The sequence below is a fragment of the Staurois parvus genome, unplaced genomic scaffold (genome assembly GCF_062004578.1).
Source record: "Staurois parvus isolate SC_StPar_1 unplaced genomic scaffold, SC_StPar_1.0 ptg000074l, whole genome shotgun sequence".
Lineage (NCBI taxonomy): Eukaryota > Metazoa > Chordata > Amphibia > Anura > Ranidae > Staurois > Staurois parvus.
In genome coordinates, this window is record NW_028317870.1 from 2,077,283 (window position 1) to 2,095,182 (window position 17,900).

The 17,900-nt window shown below is 40.4% G+C and overlaps 1 protein-coding gene across 1 annotated transcript in view; it reads right to left on the reverse strand.

Annotated features, from left to right (window-relative positions):
• The window catches only part of PIK3C2B (phosphatidylinositol-4-phosphate 3-kinase catalytic subunit type 2 beta), a 343,678-nt gene that overhangs the window by 108,235 nt on the left and 217,543 nt on the right, over positions 1–17,900 (reverse strand). The window contains exons 13-14 of the mRNA XM_089669402.1: positions 16,017–16,205; positions 5,940–6,033 (exon numbers count right to left, since the gene is read on the reverse strand). Of these exons, the coding sequence (XP_089525528.1) occupies positions 5,940–6,033; positions 16,017–16,205 (283 nt within the window). The remainder of the gene's footprint in view (positions 1–5,939; positions 6,034–16,016; positions 16,206–17,900) is intronic.

Consider the following 17,900-nt stretch of genomic DNA (forward strand, 5'->3'; position numbering starts at 1 on the left):
CTCCCCCTGCTCAATTAGTTTGTTTAATTGTATGTTCAACTGTATGCTTAACTGCATGGTTTATTACATGAGACATTAGAAATGTTATTTTGCTGCTACGTTCATAGACCTAGGAACTCAGGATCTTTTTTTTCACACACATACATTACTGGTTCCCTATATCCTAGGCTACCTGCCTACAAACCCTTGGGTCACCACAAGCGGTCACCTTGGTTCAACAGAGGTTGTTATTACCCTTCTGCTCACATTTCTATTCCCATCTCTCACCCTTCTTTCCTCCCCCCCCCCCCCCCCTCCCCAACTCTCCCTTAACTCCACATCTTTCTCATTTCCTGGTTGATCCATTTACCTCCGCAATTCTAAATTACTGTATGCACGTCACTGCACCCTGAAACGCAGAAATAGAACTTACAAGCTCTTCTATACCAAGCACCCTTTATCAAGACCTCAAAACACTCTTTGATACGGCTGATTTAGCTCAGATTGCGTTTATAATAGCTAGCATAATTATAAGTACAACATAACCACGGCATGTATCACCATATTTTGTGCGATCAGTATATTAATTGTCAATCAACTCCTTACTTTGTACTGCTATTCTCTGCACCGTTAACTTGTAAAACATTATTGTGCTATTGATCTTTGTCAATGTTTGCAAAACCCAATAAATATTTAAAAAAAAAAGAAATAAACTGGGCAAAAATGCCATTATGCAGCAGGACAATGATCTGAAACACACCAGCAAGTCCACCTCTAAATGGCTAAAAAACAAACAAACCATGAATAGTCACATTCCGGACTTAAATCCGATTGAGATGATGTGGAATGATCTTAAACAGGTCTTTTATGCTCAAAACCCTCCAAGGTGGCTGAATTAAAACAATTCTGCAAAAAAGAGTGGGCTAAAATTCCTCCACAGCAATGTGAAAGACTCATTGCCAGTTATTGCAAACACTTGACTGCAGTTGTCGCCGCTAAGGGTGGTGCAACTAGTTATTAGGTTTAGGGGGCAAATACCTTTTCACATAGGGCCAGGCAGGATTGGACATCTTTTTTCCTTTAATAACGGAAATCATCATTTATAACTGCATTTTGTATTTACTCAAGTTATCCATGTGTAATAATAAAATTTGTTTGATAATCTGAATCCTTTAAGTGTGACAAATATGCAAAAAAAAATAAAAAAAATGGAAGGGGGTACATACCTTTTCATAGCACTGTATGGGCAGGTTGGTTGTACTGAAGTTATTCTATCAATCGACTTCAGTGCAACCAGCTTGTCTGTTTTTTTTTTTTTTAAATTACTGCCGGTGGCTATAGCCGCAAGCAGTGAATATTGTATTCTGATGGTTGGGAACCTCCCACTGTCAGAATACAATAACTCTGCGGGAGGGATTTCCCCATTAACAATGAATGTGTTGATGGGGGCACCGAACAATTTTCTTTCTTTCATTCAACCATGGTTGAAGGAAATAAAATTGGTTAATATATGGCCTACCTTATAGGTTTTGGATAGCTCTTGATTGTTTATTATTTATGTTTTAGACAACTGGTGTGAAAATAACACCTTCAAAATGTTCAAGGGATGGGGAAATTACAATTACAATGTTTCACCCCTTTCCTGCCCAAACTAATTTCCAGCTTTCGGCACTGTCACATTTTAAAAGGACAATTGCTTGGTCATGCTACACTGTACCCAAATTACATTTTTATCTTTTTTTTTCATGCAAATAGAGCTCTCTTTTGGTGGTATTTACCACTTGGTTTTATATCTTTTGCTAAACGAAAAAAGACAGAAAATGTATGGGAAAAAAAAAAAAAAAAAAAAAGGGTTTTGTTTCCATTATAAGATTTTGCAAATAAATAATATTTCTTCATAAATTTAGGCCAATATGGATACTGCTACATTCCTTTGGTAAAAATAACCCAAATCAGTGTACAGTACCCTGAGAAAGTAGTCATGCCACTGGAAATTTTCCACATTTTGTCATGTTACAACCAAAAACAAATGTATTTTATTGGGATTTTATGTGATAGACAACCAGAAAGTGGCACATAATTGTGAAGTGAAAGGAAAATGATAAATGGTTATCAACATTTTTTTTACAAATATCTGAAAAGTGTGCCATGCATCTGTATTCAGCCCCCTTTACTCTGATACCCTAATTTAAATCTAATGGAAGCAATTGCCTTCAGAAGTCACCTAATTAGTAAATACTCCACCTGTGTGTACTTTAATCTCAGTATAAGTACAGCTGTTCTGTAAAGCCCTCAGAGGTTTGTTAGAGAACATTAGTGAACAAACAGCATCATGAAGGCCAAGGAACACACCACACAGGTCAGGTATAAAGTTGTGGAGAAGTTTAAAGCAGGGTTAGGTTAAAAAAAAATCCCAAACTTTGAACATCTCATGGAGCATTGTTCAATCCATCATCCAAAAATGGAAAGAATATGGCACAACTGCAAACCTAACAAGAAATGGCTGTCCACCTAAACTGCCAGGCTGGGCAAGGACAGCCGCCAAGAGGCCCATGGTAACTCTGGAGGAGCTGCAGAGACAGCTCAGGTAGGAGAATCTGTCCACAGGACAACTATTAGTTGTGCACACCACAAATCTGGCCTTTATGGAAGAGTGGCAAGAAGAAAGCCATGAGAAGTCCTGTTTGCAGTTTGCGAGAAGCCATGTGGGGGACACAGCAAACATGTGGAAGAAGGTGCTCTGGTCAGATGAGACCAAAAGTTAACTTTTTGGCCTAAAAGGAATACACTATGTGTGGCAGAAAACTAACACTGCACATCACCCTGAACACACCATCCCCGCCGTGAATCATGGAGGTGGCAGCATCATGTGGGGATGCTTTTCTTCAGCAGGGAAAGGTTAAGCTGGTCAGAGTTGATGGGAAGATGGATGGAGCCAAATACAGGGCAATCTTAGAAGAACTGTTAGAGTCTGCAAAAGACGAGACTGGGGCGGAGGTTCACCTTCCAGAAGGACAAAGACCCTAAGCATACAGCCAGAGCTACTATGGAATGGTTAAGATCAAAGCATATTCATGTGTTAGTATGGCCCAGTCAAAGTCCAGACCTCAATCCAATTGAGAATCTATGGGAAGACTTGAAAATTGCTTTTCACAGATGCTCTTCATCCAATCTGACAGAGCTTGAGCTATTTTGCAAAGAAGAATGGACAAAATAATCTCTCTCTAGATGTGCAAAGCTGGTGGAGAGCATACCTAAAAAGGATTGCAGCTGTAATTGCAAAGATAGTTATACAAAGTATTGACTCAGGGGGGCTGAATACAAATGCACCCTACACTTTTCAGATATTTGTCAAGACTTTTGAAAACCATTTATCATTTTCCTTCCACTTCACAATTATGTGCCAGTTTGTGTTGGTCTTTCAGATGAAATCCCAATAAAATACATTTACGTTTTTGGTTGTAACATGACAAAATGTGGAAAATTTCAAGGGGTATGAACACTTTTTCAAGGCTCTGTGTATTGTTTAGTCTTTTGGAAAATTATAGAGTCCACAAACTATACTTTTTTTTCATCTGAAAACTGATCAGTCCTGATTTACTGACGGCCTCTCTCATTTCTTGAGGCCCTAATATGCCCAGGACAGTACAAATACCCCTCAAATTACTCTTTTTTTGAAAAGTAGACGTCCAGGGTTTTCTTCACTACATATATATATATATATATATATATATATATATATATATTTTTTACATACTGTCACCAGTTTAGTACAGCGTTATATATATATATATATATATATATATATATATATATATATATATATATTTATATATTTTGCACAGCTCAGGACCCTTTGTGATGTTTTTTGCTTGCTGCGAGAAGCTTGCTTCCTATCCAGCCTACGTGTATACATGTCGTGGACAAGAGGTGGTTATACAGCCATGATCCTGTTTATTTTTATTTTTTTCTTTAGAGTCAGTGATCGGCTTTTTAATTTATAAAAAGTGACCAGACGGGGCTCCAAAGTTGCCCAATCATATCTACAGGGCTTGGAAGGGGTACACCTACATTCCACCATTTCTGGGATCTGGTGACCAATGACCCCAGAAGCAACAAGGATTTCATCACTAGTTTCAGTGTGCATTTGATGCCTTGAAGATGTAAACAGTGACTGCACCACATGTGAGGTATCACCGCAAACATTGCAGCGAGAGCAATAATTCTAGCGTCAGAGCTCAGGTTTAACGATAAACTCGTAACCTGTAAAGGCTTTTGAAACATTGCATACGGACAGTTTGTACCGTAGTTTGTAGCCATTTCACAGTCGTACAAAATTTTAAATCTTTGGTATCCATTTACTTGGTGCAACATTATCTTTTATATTTTACCATAACATTGGGTATTATATTGTGTTTGTGTTCACTAAATACTGCAGGACCTCTGTTTTCAGAAAATATATGATGTTTGGTGGTTCTTTATTATTTTCAGCAAAAAAAATGCTGACTAACAATTATGTGAAAAATGTCGTACTGGCCCAGATGACAAGTGGTTAAAAAATATCTAAACCCAGAAACCAAAAAAATTGTATATGTGAAAGCTTACTAATACTTAGATGTGGTAGCTGCACTTGTTTTTAAGCTTCAAGCTGCTTATTTAATTTTTACTTGATAATTTTGTAAATAACATGGAGTGGACTACATGTTTTTCTTTATTTCAATTACAATCTAGTAATTTACAGTAGTTGAAATAACCTTGTTTGTGCTCTCAGTTCATGTTACAAGAGTGACAAGGATGCTGTTTCTGGCAAGAACAAGTATTTCCAGTACTTGATGAAGATTAGACTATATTCTTTCAGTTCTGGTATCCTTTAAGTTGATTGCTTTTTTCTTAATTGCGCCATGAAGTGGAATTAGAAGATGGATTTCCTGAATTTCTTCAAATTAACCCACTCATTTCTTTGCAAGTCTAGTTTCAGAGTAAATTAATATAAGCTAAGGATCTCAGCTACCCTAAAAATGTACGGTTAGTTTTTCATCTTCATGGCATTGTGTACCTGCACCTGTCCATCTAATTTGTTTGGTCATTAATTTGTTGATTGTGAAATATGCCTACTTGACATACAGAAACAACCACTGCATGTTACCTGCTGCCTTTCACAAACATCACCCTGTGCAGGAAACGTGTATGAGAGGTAAATGTTACTTTTAACATAATAAATGTTGGACTATATAAGGGTTTCTCAACATTTTTTCAGTCAAAATCATGGACAGCCCGTGGCACCATTTAAAATTATGGACCGCCTTAAGGCACCCCATTCTATTAGTTTTATATAATGCATTAACATCCATACGCGTATGATACCCAATGTTATAGGTGGTTTATTCTTCCAAAGCAAATACACTTTTACACACTGGTACTGACTAGAATTCCAGTGTTTCTCTTTTTCTTCAGTTTTTCTCCATCACTGAGCTAATGTGACCCTAGCACTGACAGAGAGGGGCAGCAACTATATCCTCCTTAATCAACTAATGATGTCATTGGTTGTCAGGATGCTGGTGGCTAGAAGATTGTAGGGGTGCACAATGAAAACCTGGAGATTTGTGTAACTAAAAGGAAGGCTTGCTTGTTCCACCCACTGGCTTGTATACAAGTTTTGGACAATTTTTGTTTTTTTAGACATTTTTCCAAGGCACCCCTGAAAAAAACTTAAGGCACCCTGGCTGAAAAAAGCTGCACTATATAATACATAAAAAACTGAAATTAGATTCCTGTTCAAATACTTGCACTAAGTAGGCTGTCAGTGTAGACCTCCTTCTGCAAATTCTAGAAAATTCTACATGGACTTTGCCCTAAATATGCTTCCACGTGTTGTGATACATTGCATCTTGTAATGAAATCATTGCAACCTAATTCAAGTACAATCTGGAACTATACATTAGCATGGGTATCATGCTGACCTGCACAAGCTGTGGTAAGTAATCCAAAAGCTCTGCATCAGATATGGAATCGATCCACTGCACAGCGGTACGTCTCACTTCTTGATCTGGGAATCTAATTAAAAACAAAAAAAAAAAAAGAGAGAGGGAGGAAGGGGGTTTATAAACAATTAAAATGTTTGAAAATATTAATTGGCTTTAATTATTAATAATTGCAGTATCGTGTTTTAACATTTCTCTCTGTCCACATATAAAAAAAATGTTGGGTTCTTCACGAACAATATTATCAAAAAGTTGAAGACCATACATATGTTCAGCTGCACAATGGTCAAATTGCAGGGTGCCAGTCACAGTAGTATAGTTAAATATAATAAATTGCTAAAAGCAGCCACTATTCAGTGCTAAGCCACTAAAACTCTCCAACCCCCCCCCCCCCCACATTGGTGAGAGATAGTTCAAATTTGCAGACAGAGCATAGAAAGCTTTGTCAGAACATATACTATGGTGAATTTACTAAAACTTCCGATTGCAGAATCTGAAGCAGTTGTGCAGAGTAACTATTCAGCTTTTATCTTCAGCTTGTTAAGCTATAAAAATGAAAGATAGAAGCTGACTGGTTCCCATACATGCATGCTCCAGAGTCTGCTAGTCTTAGGAAATTCCCTGCACTGTCTATATTATCTATTCCCTTCCCGCCAGCAGGAGCTGGCCTTTTAAGAAATCGTAACTCACAGAGGCAGTACATGGGTTTCCTGATCATGTGGTCAATGTGATTGGCATGTAATCATCAAACCTGGAAACCATGGGTATTGAAAGCATCTCCAGGTGCCTACCGCAGAGAATCCTGAAAGCTATATGTAAATATCAAATAGAATATTGAGTTCTTGGTGGAAAAAAAAATTATATATTTCTTTAAAACAATATTTACTGAATTTTATACACTTGGCACAAAAATATCTTGACATACAACTCTGTAAAACATTTTTTTTTTCAGAACAGTGGTGAGTACAGAAGTCAGTACAACTTTTGTAGTGGAGACAAAAGACAGTATCCAATGTTACAACAAAGCAGTACAACATAAGCCGAATTCCCTAGGAACGGAAGTTTGGTTATTCGGGCCTGAGCAATAACAACTATCAAAAAGACAATTGAGAAAGTGTCATATGGGCTAAGAAACAAAAGGCGAAGCATGGGCTCCATTACGTAACTGGGAAATATAGAGCTGTGGGGTGGGGCTACAAGAGGAGTTGGATAATCGTAGTTTGCCCAGTGTATTGGTGAGTTGAGCTTTGACATACCAAACTGAATATCGAAAAGGTTCCACATGGATGGCCAGTTCCGCAGGAGTAAAGGAGTGTTCCATAAAGTGCCGCCAATTAGAGATGAAGTGGCAGATTTAAAATTCTGGGTAATGGTGTCCAGCTTCTCCGGATTAAAATAGGGCAGTTAGTGCCTGTATTACCATTTTAAGCTGTGGAGGGTTTGGCTGTATCCAAGCTTGCATGAGTGCTCTGCGAGCTACCAACAAACAAATATGAATTTACTGAGGAAGTGCAACTTGTCGACATCGCGGGATCTTGATAATTGAAGAGACAGAGCATAGGGTCTTTGGTGAGAGAGATGTTATACAGATGATCAATGTAACAAAGAACTTGGTCCCAAAAGGTGGAAACTCGGGCACGTTCCGAAAGGCAATGAAACAGAGTAGGTACAGTGTGGTTCCACCAAGGACACGCAGGGTGGGGAATGAGAGCTGGATTCGCTGAAAAAGGATAGTAAGCTCTGTGGATGATTTAAAATTGAGTTACCCGCCATGTTTCACAGAGGAGGAGTGAAGCAATTTTCTGGTATCTCAACAATATTTTGCCTGGAGAATCGTCAGACAGTATGGGAGTCCATGGCTTAAAAGGAGAAAGATGGTACTTTTCAGACTGGTGTGAGATTAGATGGGAGTAAATTGCCGAGATGGAACAGTTATTCTGATGTAGTAGAGTTTCTATAAAGGAGCGCTGGAAAGGATGTTGTTTTGGAGAATAGTACATCTGTAGGAAGGTCACCAGCTGATGGTAGTGAAAGAGATGAAACCCTGGAAGGGAGTATTTTGCAGCTAGTACTGAAAAGGGCTGTAAGGTATGTTTGGTGTCATCAAATATAGATATGACTTCAATAAGTCCACTATGAGACCAGTGGGTAAATACTGCATGCTCACTCGCTGGAGGGAACATAGGGTTTCCAAAAATAGGCAGATGGGAGGATACCCTTGGCGGTAGGCCAAGTAGGTTGTAAAATCTAATATTCGGCAGGCCTGCACCCCCCTCACTCTTTGGGAGACTAAGCTTTTGTAATGCAATACGCAGTTTTTTACGCTGCCACAGAAAGATCTGTAGAGTCCTATTGATCTTCTAAACATCAGAATGTTTTAACAGAAGAGGGAGTGTTTGCAAAGATAGAGCAATCTTGCAAAAGAAACCAATTTTGTAAAGATGACATCTCCCAAAGAGTGAAAGGGGAAGAGTCGTCCAAACCTCCAGTTCCTGTACAATATTGTTAAAGAAGTGTAATTTAGGTAATAGAGAGACGATGGTTCTCTGCCTATGCAGATACCCAAATACATAATGGATGCGGATGCCCAAATACGTAATGGATTGGGTAGCTATACCAAAGGGAGAGGATATAGCTATACTAAAGGAAGTACTTCGCTCTTATCAAAATTGATTCTAAGCCCGGAGCATTTACGGAAGGTTGCAAACAGGTCCTGAAGTAGTAGGAAGTCTTTGGGTGGATCCGAGAAAGACAGTAATGTATCATCTGCAAAGAGTTGAGTGGAGAATAAGGTCAGAAATCGTAACACCAGTAACCCCCGATGTCGAGTTGAGCCGTCTGGACAAACGTTTAAGGGCGATATTAAAGAGTAGGGGGAGAGCAGGCAGCCCTGCTTAGTGCCTTTGGTCAAGGGAATGCTGGAGGAAATAAAGTCAGGTGTGACAAGTCTAGTCGTGGGTGAGCAGTACATGTGTTGTAGAAAGTCCAAAATAGGGCCTGAATAAGCCTCCTCATAACCATAAAGCTTATGTTGTCGAAGGCTTTTTCGGCGTCTAAAGATATAAGTGCTAGATCTATTTGTGGGTTTGTTTTAGCATGTTCCAGGGCTAATAATACTTTGCGAATGTTCAGCGTAGCCCAGCAGCCCGGCACAAACCTGGATTGGGCCAATGTTGTATTTCGGGAAGCAGTAGGGCCAACCTCGATTCCACGATTTTGGAAAGTATTTTAGCATCTACATTGATTAAAGAAATAGGTCAGTACAATTCTGGGAGCAGTGGGTCTTTCCCCTTCTTAGCTATGAGCTTAAGGAGCCAGTCGGAAGATATGGGCCATCCTCCCACATTGCTTGATAGATGTGATACAGAGTATCTGGGATGAACTCTGAAGTTAATTTGTAGAATTCCGCACTAAGACCATTGGGTCCAGGAGTTTTAGCCAAGGGCAGGTATTTAATAGTGGAACAAATGTTGTCTCGTGTAATGGGAGCATTTAAGGCATTTAGCTGGGATCCAAAAAGCTTGGGGAGATTCATAGAGAAAGTCCTCAGCAGCCCTAGAATCAATCGGTTCCTCTGAATACAAGGACGTATAGTAGGATGTGAGAAGGTCATTAATATCAGATGACAGTGTTAGGACATTGCCCACGGGTGACCGGAGCGCAGAGATACGAGTGGGAGTATGAAGGCCCGCAGTAAGCTGCGCCAACAGCTTTCCTGCCTTATTGCCATATCTATAAAATTTTAAGGTGGAAAAGGCCGATTTGGCTGCTTCCTGGTGTTCAGCCCAATAATTAAAGGCTCGTTTGGCAGATTGCCAATTCAGCCTATTCTCGTGCGTGCGATTAAGGTTAAGCGCAATATGTGCCTGACAAAGAGACTTGCCTGCTGATAAAGCAGTTGGGACCTTTTCTTAAATTGTGTGGGATAGGAGATTATGCGCCCTCTAATGAAAGCCTTCCCAGGAAGGAAAGGGGAAGGGAGTGGGGATGGGGGAGAGAGGGGGAATGGCTAAAGGAGAAACAAAAACACCTGAAGATCCTCTTTGCCCATCCTGGGGGACAGGTGCGCAAGGCGGATCGCCTCAGGGGAGGCATGAACAAGACAGACAAATATCAAACAGTAGCCGTTTTAAGACAAATTACATCAGTCCCTGAGAAAGCATAGAAAAACAAGGAAGAACCATTACATATCCTTCGATAAACAGTGTCCATATCCCCTTGGGGGGGGGGGGGGGGGGGGAGGAGGAAGATGGTGAAGAAGAAGGACTTTGAACCATGGCTGCTTCAGTGATATTGTTAAGGTATTGCTCTGCTTCCAACGGTGAGGTGAAGGATATCCTTTCTACATCCGGCAGCTGGATATGAAGAACAGTGGGTTAAGCCATTGCATTTAACCTGCCTGTGATAGAGAGTGGAGCAGATCGCAGAGTAGGCCTTAAGTTGTCGCAGGATGGCCTGACGTCAGCGTACTTCAGATAGCGAACAATGACTGGCCTAGGTTTGGTGTGAGAGTCAGACGGCGGGCCAATATGGTGGGCTCTTTCAACCACACATCAGCGTTGCAGGCCTAGTTGCTCCGGAATGGTCGTAGCACATATGGTGATCAGCATGGAGGGAGATTACGACTCAAGGCAGGCCTATGATGTGCAAATTGTTCCACCATGAGCGGTTTTCTAGATCATATTTAAAAAATCTCCCAAATCTCTCCTTCCACATCTACACAGCGGGAACTATACAACCCCTCATAATAGCATTTAAAAGTATCCACAATTTCTGGGGTGTATGAGGTGATTCTACCCATGCTGGTTTTAATAGCCAGTACAACAGAAGAGACAGAATTTGCCCTTTCTATTAATTTATTTTATTACAAATACTTATATAGAGCTGTCAATTTACGCTGCGCTTTACATGTATATATTGTACATTAACATCAGTACTTAACCCTCAAGGGCAGTACAATCTAACGTCCCTAACTTACATTCATACATACACATACTAGGGCCAATTTAGGCAGGATCCAATTAACCTACCAGCATGTATTCGAATCAACGACCTTAGTACTGCCAGGCGGAAGTGCTAACCATTTAGCTACTGTACTGCCCATTAACCTCCCTAACGGTATTCCCGAGTGTAGCTCGGGGTAAAATGTCTATACCAAAAGCGGTAACCCCGAGCTACACTCGGGCTTACCATGCAGCGCTGCATAGGGAGTCCCTGCAGCACTTACCTTGTCCTTGGCTCCCGCGATGTGTCCCCTGCAGCGTCCCCGGCCATCTCCTCCGGCAGATGCCGGCATCCGCCTCCTGTGTTCTGGTCCCTGTGACGTCGGGACATACGGGCGCCGCCGGCAGCGGGAAATTTGAAAATTTAACAAAAATTTAATTTTTTTCAAAACGACTTTACATAGTAAAACATTGCTGTTTCAACCCATTTCACATACATTTTGTCCATAGTGCTTTGTCCTGTCCCCTGTCTGCATTTTGATTGTTCTTTCTGCGTGGAAACGTAGAAAAGTCCATGGCGTCCAAAAAGTGTCCCTTTAGGTCAAAAGCGGGTTTAGATCAGCTAGAGAACAGCGATAGTAAATCAGAACCACTTGCAGAATTGAGTGATAATGATTCGTGGGGAAATTCGTCATCAGACACTGAAAACGATTTTGCGACTTTGCTCAGCGATGTGCGAACTTGGCGCTATATTTCAAATTTCAGTGTTTTTGGTTTGATTATATTATTGAATTAAATGTATGATTTAGAATCTTGTTCAGACAGATTTCAGTGAGTTATTCCTAAAAATTACAGCCTACAATAAAAAATAATACCGCTTTCAGCACCAAAAATATGAAATAATCATACCGCTAGGGAGGTTAATGCCAACATATGACCTACACCTTCACCTCATAGCAACAGATTTTATGAAACAACCATTTATTCTCTGCCTTCTCAAGGACTAGGTTCTTATATTCTTCCTGTTTATCCGACCAATCAAGATGTGCACCAATAGCCGGATCATCCACATATTGTTTTTCTGACAATGTCACCTCTTCCATAATAGATAATTCTCACTCTTTAGTTTCATATAGTTACATAGTTAGTCTGGCTGAAAAAAAGACAAAAGTCCATCCAGTTCAACCATAAAACAAACAAAAAAAAAAAACAGCTATAATCCTACACCCACAGTTGATCCAGAGGAAGGCAAAACACCCAGCAAACCATGATCCAAATTGCTCCTACAAATTTAGTGAGTCTCTTGATCCCAAAATCTGCTGCATTCCACGAAGAAAGGCCTTGAGAGCATCCCACATTACCCCCTGGTGCCACAGTACCTACATTCATTTCCACAAACTCCCTTAACATCAACACAGATTCTGGCTTCCCTATTAACTCAAACCAAAAGGGATTAATTTTCCATTCTGTTGGATAATGACTTCTGCCCAGCCGCATTGACAGAATCATGGGAGAGTGATCAGAAAGGCCTATGGGCATATAATTTACACTAGATACAAAACCAAGGGCATTATCATATCCCTGGGCAGGGTCAATCCTTGAGAGTGAAAAAGGAGTACAGGAAAAGCAGGAATACTGACAACTAGCCAGATGTCACAACCTCCACACATCATATAACCTTGCTTCTTTAATAAGTTGAGCAAATATACTGTTAACACTACCATCTGCAGATATGCCGGGTGGGAGCCTATCCATCTTCGCATCCAGCACCATCCCCTACCACTAATACTAGCACTCCAGGTTTGTCTACAATAAATTGCATCAAAATGATGCAAAACCTTGCTTTTAAATGGTGGGGGAATATACACATTTGCCAGTATACACAAGATGCTTTCAAAAGAATAAAGAAAAAGACACCCTCCTCATCAATACAGGATTGCCTGCAGGAAAAAAAAACAAAGCAAAAACACATCAGACCCAATCAGAAAACTCACTCATCTAGAGTATGCTGTATAAATGGTATAATACTGTAGACTAAAATGTTTACACTTTAACTGATCAATGGCATCCTTGACCAGGTGTGTCTCCTGCAGGCAACGTACTGAAGCATTATAAGTTTTTGTTGCAGAAAAAAACTGCCATTTTCTTCACAGGATCCCCAGACATTCCAGGAGCATAAATTTATGGTTTTACCTAACATACAAATATCTCCAATATGCAGGTATTGGATAAATTACCCCACACACAAAAATTAAAAAAAAAAAAAAGTAAAAGAATATAAAAAATATAGTACATCTGGCTATGTTTTTGAGCTCCCTCTCTCTTTCAACATAATACTCAACCATAAAATGATACACCTCCTAAAGAAAGAGCCTATATAAAAAGAAGAAAACCCACAATAATAACCAAAGAAAAAGGAAAACAAAGAAAAAAAAATATAGGAGAAAATATGATAGAAAAAAAAAAATCACCCCCCCCCCCCTTCACACATACACAACTATCTGGCCCTCCCTGGGCTTAAGAAGTAACATTTAAAGTGGACCCTAATACTTGCCCATGTGATATACTGTATATTCTCTTACTATTGTGTAACCATTCAGAAGTATCCTAAATATACACAAAAAAAAGAAAAAAAATGACACAAAAAAAACTCATGTAAAAAAAAAAAAAAAAAAAAAAAAAAAAAAGAGAAAGAGAGAGAACGAACACCTCATTCTCTCTACCACCATATATGCTTTACTACCATTCTGAAAAAGAAATAGAAAGAAAAATAACAAAAAAGGTTAATCAACTGTGCCACCCTCCTGATATATGCATATTTAAGATAGAAATTTAGTCCATTTCTGTCCATAGCCTTTTCTCATTCTTCTCCAACCATGCAACTGCTTCTGCCAGAGTACCAAAGAAGTGGGTTTCCCCACAGGCTGCAACCCGTAACCATGAAGAATATAACACAGCATATGACACGTTCAAATGCTGCAGCCTGCGTTTAACCTCCACAAACTCTGCCCTTTTCTACTGCAACTCTGGGGAGAAATCTGGGTACAGGGAGATTCTGGCTCCATTATAGAATATTTCCTTCATTTCCCTGGCTTTCTGCAATAGTCACCTTGTCCTTATAGTGTACAGTTTTAATAAGCACAGACCTAGGGTGACCCCCTGGTGGTGGAGACCTAGAATCACCCTGTGAGCCTCTTCTATGGCAAACAGAATTTTAAAAGAATCTCTCCTAAAGTATCCACCAGCCATTTTTCTAAAAATTCAAGACTGTTCTCCGAGTCCTCCACTTTAGGTGTATACATTTACTTTTTTTCTCACATTGCTTTCATCTCCTGTTTCATCAGGTTCACATCATCTTTCATCATACTAATCCTGCCCTCTAATGCTGTTGTGCATTCCCACACCTTTTGCAAATCATGCCAAGGAAGGACACATCTTTAATACTCTTGAGCTGGTCAAATATCTCAAGCAAGGAGCCATTACAGTTATTGACTGCTTGAAGGACTTCTCTCAGGGAAGGTTCTTCTTCTGTCACTCCATCCACTTTTGTGGAATTCGCCACTGCTGCCACAGCTCCTGCATTGTTTGACCCTCTGGGCTCTCTATGCTGGCGCCATCTTGCAGCGCTATCTCCTCTTCTTTTACTTGGTCATGCTCACAGAAAGGTAGGCTGTGCATGTAAGCTGTATATGATGGCTACACACCTCCTACGCTCCTCCAGCCGGTAACACAGCACCCAACGGGTCCCTAGGGTGTTCACCAGCCTGCTTGTCCAACAGCCTAGTCACCAAGCCATTCTGGTTCCAAGATTCTCACCCCAAATTGCAGCACTACTCAGCCCAGACTCAGCCAATTAGGTTGTAGTCTTTTTGCAGTCTCACACTGCTCAGGAAGTATACAGCTACTTAGGATGTCAAGGCAGATGCAGGGCTGCACACCTGCACTCACATTAGCTCCTGTCCACACTCTTCCCATTTCATTGATGATTTTGACAGCATTAAGTCGGCCAAGCCATGATATCTGATATCGGGACCATGTTCCAAGGAGGGGAACAAAGGATCGGATAGCTTGATCTAATTTATCACAAGAAGGTGTCACGTGAATCCCCGAGTTTGGGACATACATAGTACACGACAAAAGAAAGAACTCTGCAGAGCAGAAAGGGTGGCAGGATGGAGCAACATATCCATAACCAATGACTTGCCCGGGTTAATTTAAAGTCCTGAGAAAGATGCGAAAGTGTCCAGAACCTGAAACAGACAAGGCAACAACACTAGTGGGGATGTGAGTGTGAAAAAGATGTCATCTTATCATGAATAGGTGTTTTTCCACCCCTTGATACCTGTGCAAGCTCAGATAGACAATGCCAGCGGCTCAAAAGCCAGTATTAACAGGATCGGTACTATCAAACACCCCTACAAATACGAAACCATGGAGACTGAAAACCTGATTACCGGATCGAGGTAGAGGGAGAGGAGTATAAAATGCAGTGATCCAGTTTAAGGAATGTACCCCGAATCCCCATTTACGAGGGGTAAAGAAGATATACTGCCATGAAACACTGGCTTCACTTTCACACATGATGATTTCAATGGATATTTATGATTCACATTTGTGCAATAATTGCAACACCACAGGGATGATTTACTAAAACCGGTGAGTGCAAAATCTGGTGCAGCTCTGCATAGAAACCAATCAGCTTCCATGTTTTTTTTTTACAAAACTTCATTGAACAAGCTGACATTAGAAGCCGATTGGTTTCTATGCAGAGCTGCACCAGATTTTGCACGCTCCAGTTTTAGTAAATCAACCATGTTTTGAATGGTTTGAGCATATTTTGCAGACATTTGTTTGCTTTTATGTACATTTTGATTTAATTCACATTGATTATAGGATGCACACCTATAGGTTTATATAGACACTGTATGTACCCTTCTTTTTTGCTGTAACTGGGATAAAATTTAGCAGCAAGGAACATTTGTAACAATATAATGGATAAAAAAGATTAATATATTTTTATACATGCACATTAGCTCATGCATACTTTAAAAAGTAGATAACAAAAATGTAACTACATTGTATAATAAATGAAATTAGCAGTCTTATCACATACGTGGCATGAAGTAGCCCCAGAGCATCCTGATGTTTCATTTGAGTCCAATGGTCCAGTAGGCCATAAATATCTGGCAAGCACGCCCATTGCCAACTAGGTGCACTGGCCAGCACCAAGGGAAGGGAGCTGACCTCAGAATAGCAGTAATAGCGCATTTCCCACAATCGTTTTTTATCCACATCCGTCAGCCTAGAATATAATAAAGCAATGCAACTGATTATATAAAAAAAACTGTAGACAATTGATAGAAACCTATAAAACAGCCTATTATGAGGTTTTGTTTTACAGAACCAACAATGCAAATTCTTACAATCAGTCCACATGCTGTACCAACTCAACACATACAGGTGAAACTCGAAAAATTTGAATATCGTCCAAAAGTTAATTTATTTCAGTAATGCAACTTAAAAGGTGAAACTAATATATGAGATAGACTCATTACATGCAAAGCAGGATAGTTCAAGCCGTGGTTTGTCATAGTTGTGATGATTATGGCTTACAGCTCATGAAAACCCCAAATCCACAATCTCAGAAAATTAGAATATTACATGCAATCAATAAAACAAGGATTGTACATACAACAACATCGGACCGCTGAAAAGTATAAGCATGCATATGTACTCAGTACTTGGTTTGGGCCCCTTTTGCACCAATTACTGCCTCAATGCGGCGTGGCATGGAAGCTATCAGCCTGTGGCACTGCTGAGGTGTTATGGAAGACCAGGATGCTTCAATAGCGGCCTTCAGCTCTTCTGCATTGTTCGGTCTCATGTCTCTCATCTTTCTCTTGGCAATGCCCCATAGATGCTCTATGGGGTTCAGGTCAGGCAAGTTTGCAGGCCAATCAAGCACAGTAACCCCACGGTCATTGAACCAGGTTTTGGTGCTTTTGGCAGTGTGGGCAGGTGCCAAGTCCTGCTGGAAAATGAAGTCAGCATCCCCATAGAGCTTGTATGCGGAAAGAAGCATGAAGTGCTCCAAAATCTCCTGGTAGACGGCTGCGTTGACACTGGACTTAATGAAGCACAGTGGACCAACACCAGCAGATGACATGGCTCCCCAAATCAACACAGACTGTGGAAACTTCACACTGGATTTCAAGCATCTTGCAATGTGTGCCTCTCCATTCTTCCTCCATACTCCGGGTCCTTGGTTTCCAAATGAGATCCAAAAGTTGCTCTCATCAGAAAAGAGGACTTTGGACCACTGAGCAACAGACCAGGTCTGTTTTTCTTTAGCCCAGGTAAGACGCTTCTGACGTTGTTTATTGTTCAGGAGCGGCTTGACAAGAGGAATACGACATTTGAAGCCCATGTCCAAGATCCGTCTGTGTGTGGTGGCTCTTGATGCACTGACTCCAGCCTCAGTCCACTCCTTGTGAAAGTCCCCAACACTTTTGAATGGCCTTTTCCTGACAATCCTCTCCAGGCTGCGGTCATCCCTGCTGCTTGTGCACCTTTTTCTTCCACACTTTTCCCTTCCACATAACTTTCTATTAATGTGCTTTGATACAGCACTTTGGGAACATCCAACTTCTGCAATTACCTTTTGAGTCTTTCCCTCCTTATGGAGGGTGTCAATGATGGTTTTCTGCACAACTGTCAGGTCAGCAGTCTTTCCCATGATTGTGATTCCTACTGAACCAGACTGAGAGACTATTTAAAGGCTCAGGAACCCTTTGCAGGTGTTATGGCTTAATTAGTTGATTAGAGTTTTTGAGCCTTTGAGCCTAGAATATTGCACCTTTTCACAATATTCTAATTTTCTGAGATTGTGGATTTGGGGTTTTCATAAGCTGTAAGCCATAATCATCACAATTATGACAAATCACGGCTTGAACTATCTTGTTTTTCATGTAATGAGTCTATCTCATATTAGTTTCAC